The sequence below is a fragment of the Peromyscus maniculatus genome, chromosome 2 (assembly GCF_049852395.1).
Source record: "Peromyscus maniculatus bairdii isolate BWxNUB_F1_BW_parent chromosome 2, HU_Pman_BW_mat_3.1, whole genome shotgun sequence".
In the NCBI taxonomy this organism is placed as follows: domain Eukaryota; kingdom Metazoa; phylum Chordata; class Mammalia; order Rodentia; family Cricetidae; genus Peromyscus; species Peromyscus maniculatus.
The window spans coordinates 145,229,762-145,249,133 of record NC_134853.1 but is presented as its reverse complement, the minus strand read 5'-3'; the positions used below and the strand labels follow the sequence as shown (position 1 = coordinate 145,249,133).

Below are 19,372 nucleotides of genomic sequence, written 5' to 3'. Positions count from 1 at the left end.
TAAGTTAAAACTTCATTGCTTTAAATAGTGCCTTTTGTAGGAAGTGCTTTATACTTTTCAGCTAATATAAAAAAGAAAGGCATTGTATTAATGTGTAAAACAGGTTTTTAAAAACAATTCTTGTAATTAATTATCTGATCTTAAATTAATTGCTAGGTTATATCTCACACTCATCTAATGAAATACAATCGACATATGAAAGTATAATGTATGGTTCCATGATACATATTGCTCTATGAAATGCTTTTCACTTTTGTATGCATACAAATGTAATATACAAACTCAGAATTTCAGAATAACATAAAAGTTCCCTTTTTGAAACTTATTACTGAGGATTGTAATAAGGATTGTTTGAGAACTATTGATTTAAAATACTTCATGAGTAAGGGGGAAAAATGTACCATGGAGGGCCCGGGAGTGATTCCTAGCACCACACATAAAAAGTAATATTATTTCAACAGAGTTAAGTTTAAACATTTCAAAAATTTATGCTTTATGAATTTAGTAAAAATGAATGTTGTTTTATTCTGTTACTAGAAATCAGCCAAAATAACACCATGTGCGCTTTGCAAATCATTGAGATCCTCAGCAGAAATGATTGAGAATACCAATAGCTTGGGGAAGACAGAACTTTTCTGTTCTGTTAATTGCTTATCTGCTTACAGAGTTAAAATGGTTACTTCTGCAGGTAATACTGCTTTCATAAACTATAAAATGTAATAGTTGGGAAATTAGTTACTGCTTTTTTGCTGGCCCAAATTTTTGTCTAAATTTAGTTGATTTTTAGGACTAATATATTTCACATTTTTACTGTAAATATTACCTGTTACCTTCTTTACTTGCTTACCTATTTATACATCCCCCTTACTGAATGGATTATAGACCTCTTTAATATATCTACTTTATCCACATCTGATATTCTCAAGATTCAATTATTTTAATACCAGGGTAGATTATGACTATTTAAAAATTTAAAACTTTTTAAATGTTCAGTTTTTGATAGATGTGGCATGATTGAGGTTAGCTTCAGTGCCTATAGTTTAACCTGAATTTTTGTCTATGATACTTAATTGCTCATAGGTTCGTGTGTGACTCATTAGCTTTTACTTTTATTTGCTAAGGTGTACAAGTTCAGTGTAACAGTTGTAAAACCTCAGCAATTCCTCAGTATCATCTAGCCATGTCAGATGGAAGTATTCGCAACTTCTGCAGCTACAGTTGTGTGGTAGCTTTCCAGGTAGGACTTCTGGAAAATTTTCTTCTACAGTCAGTGAATCACCTACTATAGTAACATAAACATATTGTACCAGGATTGTCTGTTTCTACTATAGCTTTCCATCTTTGATTATTAGTTCAGCCTGTAAAGTCACTTATGTGTCCTGTATAAAATTAAATGACACTATTGGGAGAATAGTAGTTTTGAAGGTTATTGGATTATTTTTCTACATAAGTAAGACTTGCCCTATTCAGTTCTAAGGTATTCAATGCCAAGGAACCTAGCTTGTTGCATTACTAGAACCGTGCTTGGCATACATAGGGGCATAATTTCTATTTCTTGAACAAATGTTAAAATAGACCTATTATCGTTTTAATTTTTCAGAATTTGTTTAACAAACCAACTGGAACGAATTCTTCAGTAGTGCCCTTGTCTCAGGGCCAAGTAATCGTGAGCATCCCCACAGGTTCAGCAGCGTCCTCAGGTGGAGGGAATACCCCTGCTGTGTCCCCCACCTCCATCAACAGCTCTGCTGCGGCTGGTCTCCAGCGGCTGGCTGCCCAGTCCCAGCAAGTTGGGTTTGCACGAAGTGTGGTGAAGCTGCGGTGTCAACATTGTAATCGTCTTTTTGCCACAAAACCTGAGCTTCTTGACTACAAGGTCAGTGTGGGCGTATCGCTGTTGTGGATGTGTGTACACACAGGAGGCTAAGATGGGAGCATCACGTGATGAAAATCAACTGTGGAACTTGGGTGGTGGCGGCGGCGGTGGCAGCGCACGCCTTTAATTCCAGCACTCGGGAGTCAGAGGCAGGAGGATCTCTGTGAGTTCAAGGCCAGCCTGGTCTACAGAGGGAGTTCCAGGACAGGCTCCAAAGGTACACAGAGAAACCCTGCCCACACACATAGAAAATCAACTGTGGCTACTCTCTGAATGCCTCTTTTTACAAAATAAAAAGGGAACCAAACAGCAAAGTATAGATTTATGTAAGTTTGAGTATATATGGTTCTGTCTGTAAATGTATTTTTAATTTTCTTTTTCAAAATTATACTGTTTGGGCTTTTGTTTTTGAAACGGGGGCTTATTATGTAGCTCAGGCTCACCTGGAACTCTGTATTTAGACAGACTGGCTTTGAACTTACAGAGATCTTTCTGTGTCTGCCTGCGGAGTGCTGGGATTACAGACACGTGCCACATGACCAACTGTGTACCCTGTAGTTTTGAAGTAAGAAGGATGAAAATTTTCATAACATAAACCAAATGTTTAATATTTCTTTACAGGGTAAAATGTTTCAATTCTGTGGCAAGAATTGTTCTGATGAATATAAGAAAATCAATAATGTAATGGCAATGTGTGAATATTGTAAAATTGAGAAAATTATAAAGGAGACTGTGCGATTCTCAGGTGCTGACAAGTCATTTTGTAGTGAAGGTAAAAAGAGAAAAAGTGATCTTCCTGTTGAGCATGGTGGTGGTTTCTAAAGTAGTTGTTTAAGGATTGCTGTGTCAATTTATTTTTTCCTTTGTACATATAATGTCTTTTGATTTATTAACAGACCATTTGCTGTTTTTATCTAGTTCTTAATTTATATAGATATAAAATGAAGTGAAAGAACCTCAAAGTACAGTGCAGAAGATGGAGACATGATGGAGATCTCAGACAGTTAGGTCCTGTACTCACTTCAGAATGGAAGTGGTGAAGTTCTAATGCCATCCTAAGTGTGTGTTTCTGAATACAAATGGTCGGAATAGGGATATCAAAATGAAGTTAAATTATTTCTTTTAATTAGATGATACATATGTTTAAAAATGGTTTGATTGACTCTAAAATGAGAGAATTATTCTTCATCTGTGACTTTGAAATTTTCTGACTATAACAAAATAATTACATTTCACATTACAACCTACTATAAACCTAGTATATTTTCACATTTCAAATAAAATAAAAGCTTTATGAATTGGAACTTACTATATATGACATATATTTTAATCAACACACACAGCTTAGTTTTGATCCTGTAATTGATTTCTTGACCTGTTAGGTCTCAAGTGTGAAAACAGTACTGTTCTATATTGAAAATGTAAGTAATTATTATTCACTCCATTATTAATTTTATTTCTCTTGATTTCTTAGGTTGCAAATTGCTTTACAAACATGACTTGGGGAAACGCTGGGGAAGTCACTGTAAAATGTGCAGTTATTGTTTACAGACATCTCCCAAATTGATACAGAATAATTTGGGTGGAAAGGTGGAAGACTTCTGTTGTGAAGAATGCATGTCTAAGTATACAGTTTTATTTTACCAGGTAAAAAAAATCACATTCACCTGCCTGCATTTGGGGAAAGTTAGCATTAACTTTTTCTTAATTTCATGTACAAAGAATAATAACTTAGTTATTAAAATTTTTTTATATTAAATATTTTGTTCCTTATCAGTTAGTACAAAAAGTTGGGGATTTAAGTCTTACTCCTTTTGTTTCTAACTTTCTTTCTTTCTTTTCTTTTCTTTTTTTTTTTTTGGTTTTTCGAGACAGAGTTTCTCTGTGTAGTTTTGCGCCTTTGCTGGAACTCACTTTGTAGACCAGGCTGGCCTCGATGTTTCTAACTTTCTGTAGCAGATGCAGCTGACTTATTGCATTAAAATATTTTTAATAAATTTTATTCATTTATTTAAATAAATGAATTTTCTTCTGAAATGTGAAGAACAGAATCATTGTTTAAATTGACTTTTTAGAAAAATCTTTGTGTTTTTTAATTGTTATTTTTGTTACATTTATTTATTTTGTGTGTATGCGTGTGCATGCATGCATGTTGGTGTAGGTGCATGCATGCGATGCATATGAGTGAAGGAGGTCAGATGAGAACTTGTGAGAATTGATTCTCTCTCCACCATGTGCATCCTGGAGATTGAATTTAGGTTTTCACGCGTGGCAGTAAGTGCCTTTACCTACTGAGCCAACTTTTAGGACCAAATCTTGGTTTTTCAATTTCTGCTTATTGGGTGTTCTCTAATAATATGAGTTGGTTTTTAAAAGTGATTTTAAAAATATGATGTCATTGGTAGGATTAATGTAATGCCTCAATGGATAAAGTAATTGTTGTATAAGTATGAGGACTAGAGTTTGGATCCCCAGAATTCACATAAAAGCCCACGTGTAATTCCAGTACTTGGATGCAGAGCCCACCCAGAGGAAGCCGGATAACTAGAGTACTGCAGGTGATGAGTTCTCCATTCAATTGAAAGACACAGCTTTAATGAATAAGATGGAGAGTTACTGAAGAAAGACCCCCCCCACACACACACCACCTGTGTCAATGTTGAGCCTCCACGTTTGACTATGTACATGTTAAAATGTCCAAGCACATGCACTAGACACACACACACACACACACACACACACACACACACACACACACACACACAAACACACATTTTTTAAAATCATTATTATTAGAAATATTTACCATTTTAGGATAGTCAGCTTTGAGTTTATGATTTAAGTTCTGTAAAGAACAAATGTTATCTTCAGGAATTAAAAGTACACATATAAACTGTTTAACTTTTCAAATTAAAAAAATCTACAAGTTAAGTTCTAAAGTGAATTTTCGTACTGTTTCCTGGTTTTATTCTGTCAAACCATATAAATATCTTTTGTGTTTCTTTTTATCCCCCTTACTATGTGTGTATGGGTATTTTGCCTGTGTATATGTCTGTGCACTATGTGTGTGCTTGGTGCCTGTAGAGTCCTGAAGAGGACATCAATTCCCTTGGAACTGGAGACCATTATGACCTACCATGCCAGGGCTGGGATTTGAACCTGGGTCCTCTGTGAAGAGTAGCTAAGTGCTCCTAAGAGCTGAGCCATCTCTTCAGCCTCTGATAATTTTTCTTCTTTGCTCTCTTCAATTTGTTCCAGATGGCCAAATGTGATGGTTGCAAGAGACAGGGTAAACTCAGTGAGTCATTGAAATGGCGAGGTGAAATAAAACATTTTTGTAACCTGCTTTGTATCTTGATGTTCTGCCATCAGCAAACTGTATGTGACTCACCTTTACAAAACAATTCAGGTAAAATGTAATGAGGAATAAATGAACTTTTATTAGTGCAAGGAGCTAACTAATTTTCTTGTACAGATTAGAATACATAAATTTTCAGTAATTTTATGAAATATAAATCTTTTTTTTTTTTTTTTTTTTGTTTTTTGTTTTTTCGAGACAGGGTTTCTCTGTGTAGCTTTGCGCCTTTCCTGGAACTCACTTGGTAGCTCAGGCTGGCCTCGAACTCACAAAGATCCGCCTGCCTCTGCCTCCCGAGTGCTGGGATTAAAGGCGTGCGCCACCAACGCCCGGCCGAAATATAAATCTTACTGTGTTCAAATACCATTAACCAGCCGGTCATGGTGGCCTGTAATCCTAGCATTTGGGAACCAAAGGCAGGCAGGTATCTGTGATTCTGAGGCCAGCCTGTTCTACATAGCAAATTGCAGGACAACCAGGGCTACATAGAGAGGCTCTGTCTCAAAACAGCAACAACAAAACTGAATAAATACTTTTAACATTTAAATTAAGTCATTTTATTGAGTACCTGGAAGCCAAGGAAATGAATTTTCGTTGTAGTTTTCTCTGAGAATACTGACTCAACCATACTCTGTTTTCTGGGAAAGAATGACATGTACTGTTTTTTAATTCTGTATATGCCTTGGCTTTTATAATGAAAGATTTCGGATTGCTTGTAGCAAAAGAAATGACTAAATCACATGGCCCTTTAAGTATACCATATATTGTCAGGCTTGGCGGTACATATCTCTAGTCTTACTATATGTCAAGAAAGAATCCTAGGATAGCATAAGCCACATAGTGAGTTTGAGGCAAGCCTGGGTTACATAGTGAGAAAGTCCTTGATATATAAAGGTAATATTTAAGAAACATCTTTCTGTTAAATTCTCATTAAGTCTGTTTTGTAATGGTCATTGTTTGGGATTATATCTTTGGGCATTTTTGTTGGTTTTATGTGAAACAGAGGTAAAATACATGAGAGACTTTAAAGTTTCACTAATCAAAAACAAACAAAAACCCAGTAATAAAATGGGAAAGAAAAGATACTACCCACGACCTTAGCAAAAAGGCCAGGAAGAAATGAAACAAAAGCCGAGTTATTTCTAAAGTTTCTCTGCTTCATTGCAGCTTACTCACTCACAGAAGCATTGGTCTCGTCTGACCTTTTGATTTCTATAAAACATAAATTATATGAGCCGTCTTCTTTATTTCTCTTTTAACCAGCAAGTCTTTCCATGGTTCAAGCTCCATCTACCGGGCCCCCATCACTCAGAAAAGATTCAACACCAGTTATTGCTAATGTGGTGTCTTTGGCAAGTGCTCCTGCTGCTCAGCCCACAGCCAACGCCAACAGTGTCTTACAAGGTATCGCTTATTTGAACTGGCTTTTTTAACTATTGGAGTTAAGTACTGTATATACTTCTGGCAGCTTGCTGCACCGCTAGGGTGCACAGTTGTGTTACCTTGAGTTGCACATCTTTTTTTCTTGTTTTATACTATTACTAGTATAAAAGCAAGCTACTGTTTGCTGTTTCTGAATTGAGTGGAAAGTTATACGTGATTATGGCTAGTGTTTATGGACTGATAATGGCTTTAATACTAATGTTTAAATAATTTTAATGGTCCTAAATTTATATTTTAATCTCTATTAAGGTACAGTTCCAACAGTAACAGCGAAAATCATTGGGGATGTAAGTTATTTTATTGATGTTATTATAATTTTTATGTATGTGCATTGCATATATGTGAGCTAATTACTTTATTGATGAAAAGAATTGCTGGTGAATAGAATTTCTTTACTCAGTTTTTTAATATACCTTTATTCCTTTGAATGCCTTGTAGGTACTTTTATTTAATTAATTACTAAAGGTTTTTTAATCATGCATAATTAAATAAATGTACAGAGGTTGGACATTTATTCTTCTAGATTATTCTTAATGATTATTAACACCCTTACTTCGGTCTCCTCCCTCGCATTCAATGCTGATCATAACTATATATAATTACCTTTTTTTGACTCCATCTTGTCTATATTGTCTCTTAAAAGAATAAATAAAGAAAAAAATAATGAACAAAACTCATGACTCGAACAGTGGTATTTCTGGAAAATGTTCCTAGCCTCTGGGCTAAATTTTGTTTGAGTTACTTTTTAATTGTTTTTGATGACAAACTCTATATGCCTGAACCACAGTTACAACCGTTCCTTTAAGTTTTGAGTGATCCCAAGTGATTCCTTTCATCTTGGTTCCATCCTCTAAGACAGTGCCTCTAACTCAGTCAGGAAAGGACAGCTCTCATTTCAAACTCCCTATTGTACCGATTATCAGTGTTTTACAGTAAGCTTTTCACAGTTTTTCTTGATAAACAAATATAGTAATAGTAAGTACATTGAGTCAGTTGATGGTTATTAATAGTCCTTGATATTTCAGGCATAAAGTATATCTGGTTTATTTAGTAGCATATTTACATGTTGATTCTAGTATATAATTCTAGTAATACGGGTTTTAAATCTAAAATTTTTAATTTATAAAACATTTGAAATCATTTGGTTTCTGATTTTTTTTTTTTTTTTTAAAAAAAACTAGGCAAGTACTCAAACAGATGCCCTGAAACTTCCACCTTCCCAACCTCCAAGGCTTTTGAAGAACAAAGCTTTATTGTGCAAACCCATCACACAAACGAAAGCCACTTCATGTAAACCACATACTCAGAACAAAGAATGCCAGACAGGTATGTTCATTGGATTTAGTATTTTATTTAAGGGAAGGGAGCATCGACTTATCCTGAGTGCACAGTTTCCTAGATAAATTGCTTCTGTTTATTGCTGAGTGTAGTTTGCACAATGTGCCGCTGTAAAAGGTAGTTCTCTATTTGAGGCTTAATAAATTAGCTCAAAAAGAAGCTAATTCAGCTGGGTGGCCTTTAATCCCAGCACTCGGGAGGCAGAGCCAGGCGGATCTCTGTGCTTTCTCAGCCAGCCTGGTCTACATTGTGAGATCCAGGACAGGCACCAAAACTACACAGAGAAACCCTGTCTTGAAAAAAACAAAACAAAAACCAAACAAACAAAGAAAAAAAAGCTACTTCATAATACTTTACTATGAATGCATTTAATTTCCTGATTAATAACAATGTTCAGTATAAGCTTTAGAATGATGTAGATGGGATTTGAATTCAGAGATGCTTTAGTGTTTTAATGTGCTCCTAAGTTTATACAACTCAATACTATTTTATTTTCTCATTTGTGCATGTGTTCACTTAGTGGTATATATATAGCCCTGTGCTTCTTGCATGTAACACCAGTCCCCATTCCTTCACACTGTTTTAAAAAGTCAGTTGCAACAGGCGGTAGTGGCACACGCCTTTAATCCCAGCATTTGAGATGCAGAGGCAGAGGATCTTTTGAGTTCATGGCCAGCCTGGTCTACAGAGTAAGTTCCATGACAGCCAAGGCTACATAGTAAATGCCTGTCTTAACAAACAAACAAAAATTAGTTGCACTAAGAGTGGTGGTGCCTGTTTTAGTCTTATTTCTCATGGGGAAGAGGCAGACAGAGCTCTGAGTTTGAGGCCAGCCTGGTATCTACATAATGAGTTCTTGGCCAGCCATGGCTGCCTATAGAGAAACCTTGTCTTAAGACAAAAGGTCAGTTGCTTTGGGAGAGGTTCAAAACTTTCTTAGGAACTTTCTATACCTCTGTACAAAATATCGGCACTGCTCTGGATTCTGGACAGGGTCATGTGATGTTCTTCCTTAGTCTCTCCTGACATAGACATTCTGCTCTGTAAGTAATCTGGAGTGAGTGACCAGAAGTCAAGTATTCTTGCCCTGTCAGCTGTTGAGTAGAACCTCCATCTTGTGAATGAAAGCTGATTGGAGAATAGCCGTATCCTCTTGGCTACACATACCAGGAATTTAGTCTCAAGTGAGAAATGTTAGAAACTTATCCCTCCTAGTGAGTTTTTGTTTGTTTTTAGTTTCTTTTTTTATGTGTATGACTGCCCTGCCTACACGTATGTATGTGCACTGTGTGCATGTACATGGTGCCCATGGAAGTCAGAAGGAAATTGGATCCCCTCTGAAAGGAGTTACAGAAATTGTGAGCTGTCATGTGAATATTGTGATTTGAACCTTGGATATCTACAGAGCAACAAGTGCTTTTAACTGCTGAGCCAACTCTCCAGCCCTCCTAGTGAGTTTTAAAAGCTTTAATTGGGGACTGAGAGCACAGAGAAGTCCATTCTTCCTTGACACAGCCAGCCAGAGTCTAGCTTGTTTCAAGTTGTGCTGAGCTGAGCTTATACAATGGAGCAGGTGGTGGCTGGACTGTCACTCTTAGAAATATTAACTTCTGGGCAGTGGTGGCGCACGCCTTTAATCCTAGCACTCGGGAGGCAGAGGTAGGTGGATCTTTGTGAATTTGAGGCCAGCCTGGTCTACAGATCGAGATCCAGGAAAGGCACAAAGCTACATAGAGAAACCCTGTCTCGAACTCCCCCTTCCCCCCCCAAAAAAAAAGAAAAAAGAAAAGGGTTGGAGAGATGATTCAGTGGTTAAGAGCACTGGCTCTTCTTCCAAAGGTCCTGAGTTCAATTCCCAGCAATCACATGGTAGCTCCCAACCATCTATAATGAGATCTGACACCCTCTTCTGGCATGCAGGCAGAACACTGCATACATAATAAATAAATCCTAAAAAAAAAAAAAAAAAAAAAAGCAAAAGTCTGTGCATTTAAAACAACAAACAAACAAACAAGAAATATTAAGTTCTATTTGTTCTTCACATTCAAGACAGTTGCCCAAGAATTACTCTTTCTTAGTCTTCATCCTCTTTGCTTGTTTGCTTTTGTCTTGCTGGCTTCTCTTGCTTCCAATCACAGGTCCCAGAGTTTTTAAACTAGAAAGGAATCCTAGATGAAAAGTTGTCATCATGTAGCCTGTTGATCCCAAACAATATGTACATAAATTACCTGAGACTTACTTAACAGGTTCCTTTCAGTGGAGTCGATTCATTCTTTGTCTTACCTGTGTGGTCATGCATGTGTCATGGTGAGCATGTAGAGCATGTCAGAGAACAACTTAGTTGATTCTCTCCTGGGAGTTGTCATCATATTTTTAAGGAACCTTCTCACTATTTTCCATAATGGCTATACTAATTTATAGTGCCCACCAAGAGTGTTAGAGTCCTTTCTCTGTGCTCACCAGGATTTTTTTCCCTTCTGATTTGATATAGTAATCATTCTCATTGGGTTGAGATGGTATTTCATTTTAATTTTTTAAAATTTATTTTTATTTATGTGTTTTTATGCCTTCTCTGTATGTGCACCAGATACGTGCTAGTGCCCACAGAAGCCAGAAGGGGGTATCGGGTTCTCTGGAACTCAAATTTGGGTAGTAATGAGCCATCTGATGCCAGTGCTGGGTACGAAACCCAGGTCCTTTGTTAGAGTAGCAATTGCACTTATGTGTTCAGCTGTCTGTCCAGCCCTGTTATTATAATTTTGATAGGCATTTCTCTCGTGATCCTTAGAGATTCTGAATATTTTTTCATTTTTATTGGCATACTTACTTTTTTGTCCTTATAATGAAATATCCAGGGTAGCTAAATTAATCAGAAAAGGCTTATTTACCAAATAATTTTGGAGGTCACACAGGCTTGGGGATGCCTCTCCTGACCACTGTTACCACATGGTGTGAGTAACATTGAGATGAAAATCTGTAGGAACAAGCCCTTTACCAAGAACAGAGAAACTATTACCCTATACTGCCTACTAAGAGATTGTTTCTCCCACCCCATTGTCCTAAGGTCCTCTTAAAGGTTCTACCACCCACCAGCAACACCACCTGGACAAAGTCGTTAATTAGAGTGTACTCTTGCAGGTTATTACCATATTCAAATCCTTGTATTGTCCATTTATCTGTATTCTTTGGAGAAATGTCTTTTTAGAAGATTTTGATCATTTGTAGTCAGGTTATTTGTTCTTTTTCTCTTCATTTGGTTGAATTTCTTCTATATTCTAGATATTAATTTCTTGTCAGATGCATAGTTTGCAAATGTTTGGTGCATTCTGTAACTTGTCTCCTAGCTCCTGAATTCGTTTATGTGTATAACATTTTGAGTTTGGTATAAGCTCTTTGGCCAATTATATATTGCTGCCTCTTTCCATGGGGTCTTCCAAACAGTATCCTGAATCATTTCTCCTATATCTACTTTAATTATTTTGCTTGCCTTGCACGAACATTTGTTACTCATTTTGAACTGCTATTTTTGGTGTTTATTAATTCTTCTGCATACAAATATTCAGTGTTCTTAGCATAATTTTTTGAATACCTGCCCTTTCTCAAATGTAAATTCTCTCTCTCTCTTTTTTTTTTTTTGGTTGGTTTTGTTTTGTTTTTGGTGTTTTAAGACAGTTACTCTGTGAAGCTTTGGCTATCCTGTAACTCCCTCTGTACCCCAGGCTAGCCTCGAACTTGAGATCCACCTGCATTTACCTCCCAAGTGCTAGGATTAAAGGTGTGTGCTGCCTGTCACAAAATCTCCTTTTTTAAGATGGAATTTCGTTAAACTGTTTCTAACTCTTTATCTGTGTGTGTGTGTGTGTGTTTTGTTTATGTTTTTTTCATTAGAAGACACTCGAAGTGAGCCCCAGGTTATGGTGATACCAGTCCCTGTGCCTGTGTTTGTTCCCATACCCCTTCATCTTTATACCCAGTATACACCTGTCCCGTTTGGAATTCCAGTTCCTGTGAGTAATCAGTGAAAGATGAAATCTAATTTATCTTGCCTTTTCTTCATTTATAATTTCCTCAGCTGTGTAATGAAATGTTTCACTTGTTTTTTAAAATTCAACTAATTTTGTTTGGCTGCTGTTATATTGCTATTGTTATTTATTATCGAGAATGTAGAAGACTTCTTTTATTCATACCTTATCTTCTGGAAGAACATTATGATGTAGTATGGTGGCTCACACCTGTAATCTCAGTACTTGTTAGGTTGAGGGAGGAGGACTGAGGCCCGTTGAAGGTGAGCCTGGGCTATATAGTATGTTCCAGGCCAGTCTTGGCTACAGTGAGTCCTTGCCTTGAAACAACAAAAAGCAAGGACTGGAGAGATTCAGAGGACCTGGGTTTGATTCCTAGTACCCACGTAGTGGCTCATACATTCGTAACTTCAGTTCTGGGCGATCTGCTGCCTTCCTCTGATCTCTGTGTGTACCAGACATGCATGTAGTACACATACATACATGCAGGGAAACCATTTATACACATAAAGCAGCTCTGAAAAGCAACAACAAAATAAAAAAAAAAAAAGGAAAAGTAGTAGTGAAGTCAATCAAATAGAAAAGAAAAATCAGAAATTACGTTATGTTAGAGTCCTGAATTCTGAGCCATGAAGGTGGTTGAACTGGTAATGGTGCTTGCATCCAATTAAGCAAGCCTGGTGATCTGAATTCAATCCCTGGAACCTATATAAAGGGGAAGGATCAAACTGACTCCATATGTTGTCCTATGACCATGGCATATATTTCCAAAGAATATACTACAACATAATAATAATAATAATAATAATAATAATAATAATAATAATAATGATAAATAAAATAAAAATTGAGGGTCCTGAACTGTAGCAGAGTTAAAAGAGGATACCTATCATTATTTCTCACTTTTTATTAAATACATTTTTCAAATTGACAGCTTTGAAAATGTTAAGAAATATCAACAAAATTTATTTTTATGTTGTAGGATTATTCTTTTGAAGGATTCACAAGCACTTTGTTGAGTATCCAGAAAACTATTTACTAGTTTTATTTGTTTGTTTGATTGTTTAAATTGTTTTTAGTTTTTAGATAGAGTATCACTGTGTAGCCCTGACTGGTTGTATTTGTGCTATGTAGACCAGATTGACCTCAAACTCACAGAGGTCCTCTTGCCTCTGCCTTCCATATGCATTGTTTTAAGGCATGTGACACCATACCCTGCTTGCTTACTAGATTTTATTTTAATCATTCTAGTCTTATAAAAACAGACTCAAGACTCATAATTCTCAGCAATGAAAATTTCTTTTTTCCATCATTTTAATACTTAGAGATTCTGTCAACAAGCCAGTTGAGTAAGAACCTCTCAGAGGATGGGGAGATGGCTCAGTCAAGTGCCCTCTGTGTAAGCACCAGGCCAAAGTTCAGTGTCCAGCACTGATTTAAACGCCAGGCTTAGTTATACACCTACAGTCACGGTGCTTGAAAAACAGAGACAGGAAGATCCCTGGAGCCAGTCTGCCATCTCTGTGTTGAGTGGCAGACCCTGCCTCATAAAAATAAGATAGTGAACAATTGAAGAAGGTACCTATTGTGGACCTCTGGCCACAGACCTAGACCCAGATACACACACATAGACACACAGGAGACAGAGAAAACCTTCAGTCCTTGTTCTTTCAGATGCCTGTTCCCATGCTTATTCCATCCTCTGTGGATAATGAGGATAAAGCCACTGAAAGTATTGAAGACCTTAAAGAAAAGCTTCCCACACATCCATTTGAAGCGGATCTCCTTGAGATGGCAGAAATGATTGCAGAAGATGAAGAGAAGGAGAAGAGTCTATCTCAGGGAGGTTGGTACTATCTTTAAAGATTTTTTTTTAAAGTTCATCTACAATTCTACAATTTACTTTTACCAGTAATTTTAAATTTGATTTTGTATTTTATTCTTATATCCAAACCTATGTTCCACATTCCTAATTCCTTATTTATAATCGATAGCATGATGATGTTATTAAACAGAAGCATAGGATAGAGAGTCTGTTGGCTTAGTTACCTATAGAGAAGTCTGATTATATTAGTTTGGAATAAGGATGATGATAATAGATGACATTCTTTTTTGTATGCTTCTCACAGTCTAGTGTATCCTATGTTTTCCTGCTTTAGCCTTCAGAACCAGCCTGTGAAAGGGAGTATTGTTACTTGACATTTCTCATATTGAAATAAATGTTTGTTTTGTACTGTCTCTAGATATAGCTAAGACATGGTAGAACCAGAATTTGGCCCACAACACACAATTTAAAGGAACTTACTGATCTGTATTCCAGGAAGCTTTCTAACCTTGATTGTACCATCTTAATTTGTGGTTACAGACAGATGTAGAGAAAATACAATTGTTGAAATATGAAGCACAGAAGTGTTTTCATATATTATGAATGAACTGAGAAATATTTGTGTTTTTTGAGCCCAACATCAATTTTTCTTTTCTTTTATTCACCGGTAGATTTTAACAACTATTAAGGTTCTGAGGTTTTTGTTTTGTCTTTTGAAGCATGGCCTCATGTTGTCCAAACTGGTCTTGAACTGCTGGTCCTTCTATTCCCCTGACCTCCCCAGTGCTGTGATTACCATCATGGACCACCCTGTTCAGCTAGTTGGTGCATTTGGCTTTACATAATAGGCATTAGAAAAATTTTTGAGCATTATTGCACATGGAGAAACAGTGCAAACTTTATTGTTGTGTTACCAGCAGGTTTGAGTCTTTTAAAGATTTGTGGGGTTTGTTTTTTTGTTTTGTTTTGTTTTTTTGGTGTGTGTGGGGCGTCTGTTTTGAGACAGAGTTTCTCTGTGTAGCCTTGGTTGTCCTAGAACTCGTTCTATATACCAAACTGGCCTTGAACTCAGAGATTCATCAGCTTCTCCCTCCCCAGTGCTGCTATTAGAGGCGTGTCCCACCACTGCCTGTTCATTTGTGTTCATTTGAATTGTGTGTAAGTGTGTATATGTATGTCTTGTGCATGTTTTTGTGCACCTAAGTGCAGTACCTGAGGAGGCAATACCCCTGGAGGTGGGGTTAGAGACATTTCCAAGCTGCTCAGTGTAGGTGCTTGGAAATGAACTCAAGTCCCGTAAGAGCATAATGTGCTCCTATCCTAACTGACCAATTTTGTAAATCATTCATGCTTAGTTCAGTGGAAGCTTATTTATGATTATCAGTATTTCCCATGTTTTTCTTCTTTAATATATTATCTTATAATTCTGACTTATTTGCTATAGAATGTCTTGGAATATTAGAATATTATCCCTTTTCTGGAACAACTTTTAACTTCTAATACTATATTTAAAAGTTTGAGACAATTCATGATGATAAACCTTAATTTAAATTGGCCCTTTGTAGCCAGGCATGGTAGCACATAGGGATTATTCTAGCACTTGAGAGGGTGAGGCAGGAGAGTCATATAGCTAGTCTGAATTATATAATAGTGAAAACTAGTCTCCAAAAAGGGGCAGGTGTGACTTCTCCATCACATTGCTATTTAATATCCTTTGGGTTCTCTGCATTGTGATGGATATCTTTGCTTTTGCATATTGTTGAGTCCGAAAAGCTTAAAAAGTAAGTTAACTTCAAGACAAACACTTGAAATCACTTTAGTGTAGGTAAAAAGAAATAGTTAAGAAATACAATAAGGAGAAATGGAATTTGGGAATAATTTCTCTTTGATTTTAGTATAAAAAACAAAAGCCAAAATATTTTCCTCAGTAAGCTGAGAAAGTGTCCTTTTCTGTGTTGACTCTCTGAACTTCATTTCAAATATCTCAGTTTTCATTGAATTGTGTTGCCCTCATTTATGTGTGTAACAATTATTTCTATTGTAAGTCTATTGGCCTTTTGAGACAGATGTAAAAGGTATATTTACATGGAACAATTGTTCATTTTTTTTGCACGTGTGCGCGTGTGCATGTAACTATATAAAAGGATTTCAAATGGCAAAAGAGTACAGAATCAGAAGTAAAATCCCTTTTCACTATGACTTCTCTCACATTGCTGGAAGTGTAAACATTGCTGAGAGCATGGGTGATTTAACTTCTTTTATTACATATGTTTCATTATATGATGGATCAAGCCTTACGTATAGAAGTCTGTTTACCTAGACTTTCTATTGTGAGTAATACTTACCAAGAAGTCATTTTATTTGAGATGTAATGTGTTTTGTTTGCTTTTTTTATTTAGAATCTCAAACTTCTGAACAAGAACTCTTTCTAGACACCAAGATATTTGAAAAAGGTTTGTAGTTATATATTTTAGTTTTTAGAAATACTATGCTCTGCTAACAATAGAGACTCATAATTCTTGGATTTAGTATTTTATAATTTTACCTAATTTATAAGGGCATCAATTGACTGTCGTGCTAATTTGTAATGCAAATTATAAAATCTACCTCAAATGTTTTATAGATTGAGGTGATGCATTATAGTGTTTACCAAGAATAGGAAGTCAATTGTGTGAAGCTATTAAACAGGATGCTTGATTCTTTGTGTGTGTGTGTGTGTGTGTGTGTGTGTGTGTGTGTGTGTGTGTGTGTCCGTGTCCGTCCGTCCGTCCGTCCGTCCGTCCGTCCGTTCGTCTGTCTCAGTGCGTATATCTGCACACGTGAATGTCGGTATACAGGCAAGTATGTGACCAATATGTTTAGAGGTTAGAAGACATCTTTAGATATTTTTCCTCAGTCAACATCCACTTTGGGGGAAGTTAGTGTTTTTTTCACTGGCCTTGAACTAGCTGGATAGGCTGGGCTGGCTAGCAAGCAAGCATCAAGGATTCACTTGTCTGTGTCTCCTAGGTGCTAGGATTATATCATGCCATCATGCCTGTCCTTTTCGTTTTTTTTTTTAAGTATGGGTTCTGGGGATGAAACCCATACAAAGCAGATACTTTACTGACGGAGTGGTCTCTCCAACCACAGGTTACTTTATTAGTTGTGCTTAGATAATTATCTGTCAATTGTCTTTCAGTTTTTAGTATGTAGAGGCTCAGGAGAGTTTTTGAATATGTCAAGAGAGCATGTTTGTTTTCTTCACTTTCAGACCAAGGAAGTACATACAGTGGTGATCTTGAATCAGAGGCAGTTTCAACTCCACATAGCTGGGAGGAAGAGCTGAATCATTATGCCTTAAAGTCAAATGCTGTGCAAGAAGTTGATTCAGAACTGAAACAGTTCTCAAAAGGGGAAACAGAACAGGATCTGGAGGCAGATTTTCCATCAGGTCTGTACAGCCTAACATGACTACTGAGATCATCTATTTCAGAAGATTGGCAAGGCTCCAAGTTTGCATTATTAAGCAGTTGTGGTGTGTTAGGGATCAGCTAGGGCACAAGAGTTTCCTGCCTTTATAAATGTGAATGTCTGGCAAAAGGTTCTAATACCTGGTTTATTTGATTTTTTTTTCAATTTTTTTTTTTTTTTTTTTTTTGGTTTTTCGAGACAGGGTTTCTCTGCGTAGCTTTGCGCCTCTCCTGGAACTCACTCTGTAGCCCAGGCTGGCCTCGAACTCACAGAGATCCGCCTGCCTCTGCCTCCCGAGTGCTGGGATTAAAGGCGTGCGCCACCATCGCCCGGCTTTTTTTTTTTTTTTTTTTTTTCAATTTTTAAAAACTTTTCCAACAGTAACCATTTATGAAAGGTTTCCTTGATAATGAACTTTTCATTTATGTATTAAATTCTTTGTTTCTCTTAAGTATATAACTGAAGTTCTTATATCACAAACTAAGAATAGACTAATGGTTTTTATGGTTTCTCTTTAAATCTGTATTACATATCTCAATTGTGCTTTCTCATGGTTATTGTAGAATCCTTTGACCCACTTAATAAAGGACAGGGAATCCAGGCTCGTGCTCGAACAAGACGAAGACACCGAGATGGCTTCCCCCAGCCCAGACGAAGAGTAAGCAGAAGCTTAACTTTTAGAGTTTGTATTCTTTTGTTTTAGCAATGTTTATTAGTTCTTTCTCTTTCCAAAACTTTGTAGCATCCCAAATCAAGTATTTTCATGGAAACTTAAGTTTCCATGCCTTTGTTTCATATGTCAAAAACATTTCACTTACTACATATTTCTTTGAATCAGAACTTTTCTTTAGGTTTTGGTTTATTGCTTTAAGAAAGGTTTCTGTAGGAGCCTAGCGAGGCAGGTCAGTGGTAAAGAGCATTTGCTGCTCTACATAGACCAGAATTTCATTGTCAGTCCCTACGTGACAGTTCAACTGTCTGTTACTCCGGTCCGATCTTTGAAGGCATTGCACACACGCATCACATAGACATAAATGCAGGCAGAACACCCATACACATAAAAATAAGTGGGAGGAGCTTTTTATAATCTTTTTTAATGGGCCAGTGAGGTCTTCTTAGAGGATAAAGGTGCTTGTCACCAAGGGTTATAACCTGAGTTTGAACATTGGGACCCACATAGTAGAAGGAGAAATCTGACTATTACAAGTTGTCCTTTGATCTCACACACATATCAACCATAGCATGTGCAGGTCCACATTTGTATGCAAGCCCATGTACATGCACATTATAAAAAGTAAATAATTTTATGATGGAATAATAATCCAGGGGCTGGAGACACAACTCAGCAGTTACGAGCTCCTGTTCTTGCAGAGGAGATGGATTTGCTTCTAACACCCATGTTGTGCAGCTCCCAGCTGCCTATAACTGGAAACCCAGAGGACCCAACACTCTGTTCTGGATTCCAAGGACTCCCGCACAGAGCTGTACTTTAGCCAGTCATATATACATATCATTAAAAATAATTAAAAATTCTAAATATTTTAGTCCAAGCACTCAGGAGACAGAAGCAGGAGGATCTCTGAGTTCAAGGCCAGCCTGGTCTACAGAGAGTTCCAGGACAGCCAGGACCACACAGAGAAACCCTGTCTTGAAAAACCAAAAAATTAAACAAACATCTAAATTTTCTGTTTTTGAACTCTAAGTTTAGTTAATTTTTATATGTTCTGATAAGTTTTCTATGATAAAGTATACAAGTTAAATTCTTATAGGCTGTTTTTCATATTGAAAGGGTTTTCCCAAAAGATAAGAGTGAGGAGGGACCAGTGAGATGGCTCAGTGAGTAAAGGTACTTGCAAAAACAATGCCCCCACCCTCCAACCCAGCACTAGGGACAGGCCAGCCTCATCTACAGAGCAAGTTCCAGAACAGCCAGGGCTACACAGAGAAACCCTGTCTCAAAAAAAAAAAAAAAAAAAAACATTAAAAAAAGAGGAAGAACAAACAAGTTCATAGAAGCTTCTTTTGATTGTGTTTCCCTCTCCTCATGATTTCCGTAG

The 19,372-nt window shown here is 36.8% G+C and overlaps 1 protein-coding gene across 7 annotated transcripts in view; it reads left to right on the top strand.

The window, feature by feature from the left end:
* LOC102921379 (zinc finger MYM-type protein 4) overlaps positions 1–19,372 on the top strand; it is a 128,172-nt gene that overhangs the window by 75,012 nt on the left and 33,788 nt on the right. For all 7 annotated transcript variants that reach the window (XM_076565076.1, XM_076565073.1, XM_076565074.1 and 4 more), the window contains 14 exons: positions 538–688; positions 1,122–1,237; positions 1,601–1,876; positions 2,498–2,648; positions 3,351–3,523; positions 5,135–5,285; positions 6,498–6,638; positions 6,927–6,964; positions 7,859–8,003; positions 11,904–12,022; positions 13,712–13,883; positions 16,262–16,315; positions 17,116–17,295; positions 17,879–17,973. In XM_076565076.1, coding sequence (XP_076421191.1) covers positions 538–688; positions 1,122–1,237; positions 1,601–1,876; positions 2,498–2,648; positions 3,351–3,523; positions 5,135–5,285; positions 6,498–6,638; positions 6,927–6,964; positions 7,859–8,003; positions 11,904–12,022; positions 13,712–13,883; positions 16,262–16,315; positions 17,116–17,295; positions 17,879–17,973 — 1,962 coding nt within the window. The remainder of the gene's footprint in view (positions 1–537; positions 689–1,121; positions 1,238–1,600; positions 1,877–2,497; positions 2,649–3,350; positions 3,524–5,134; positions 5,286–6,497; positions 6,639–6,926; positions 6,965–7,858; positions 8,004–11,903; positions 12,023–13,711; positions 13,884–16,261; positions 16,316–17,115; positions 17,296–17,878; positions 17,974–19,372) is intronic.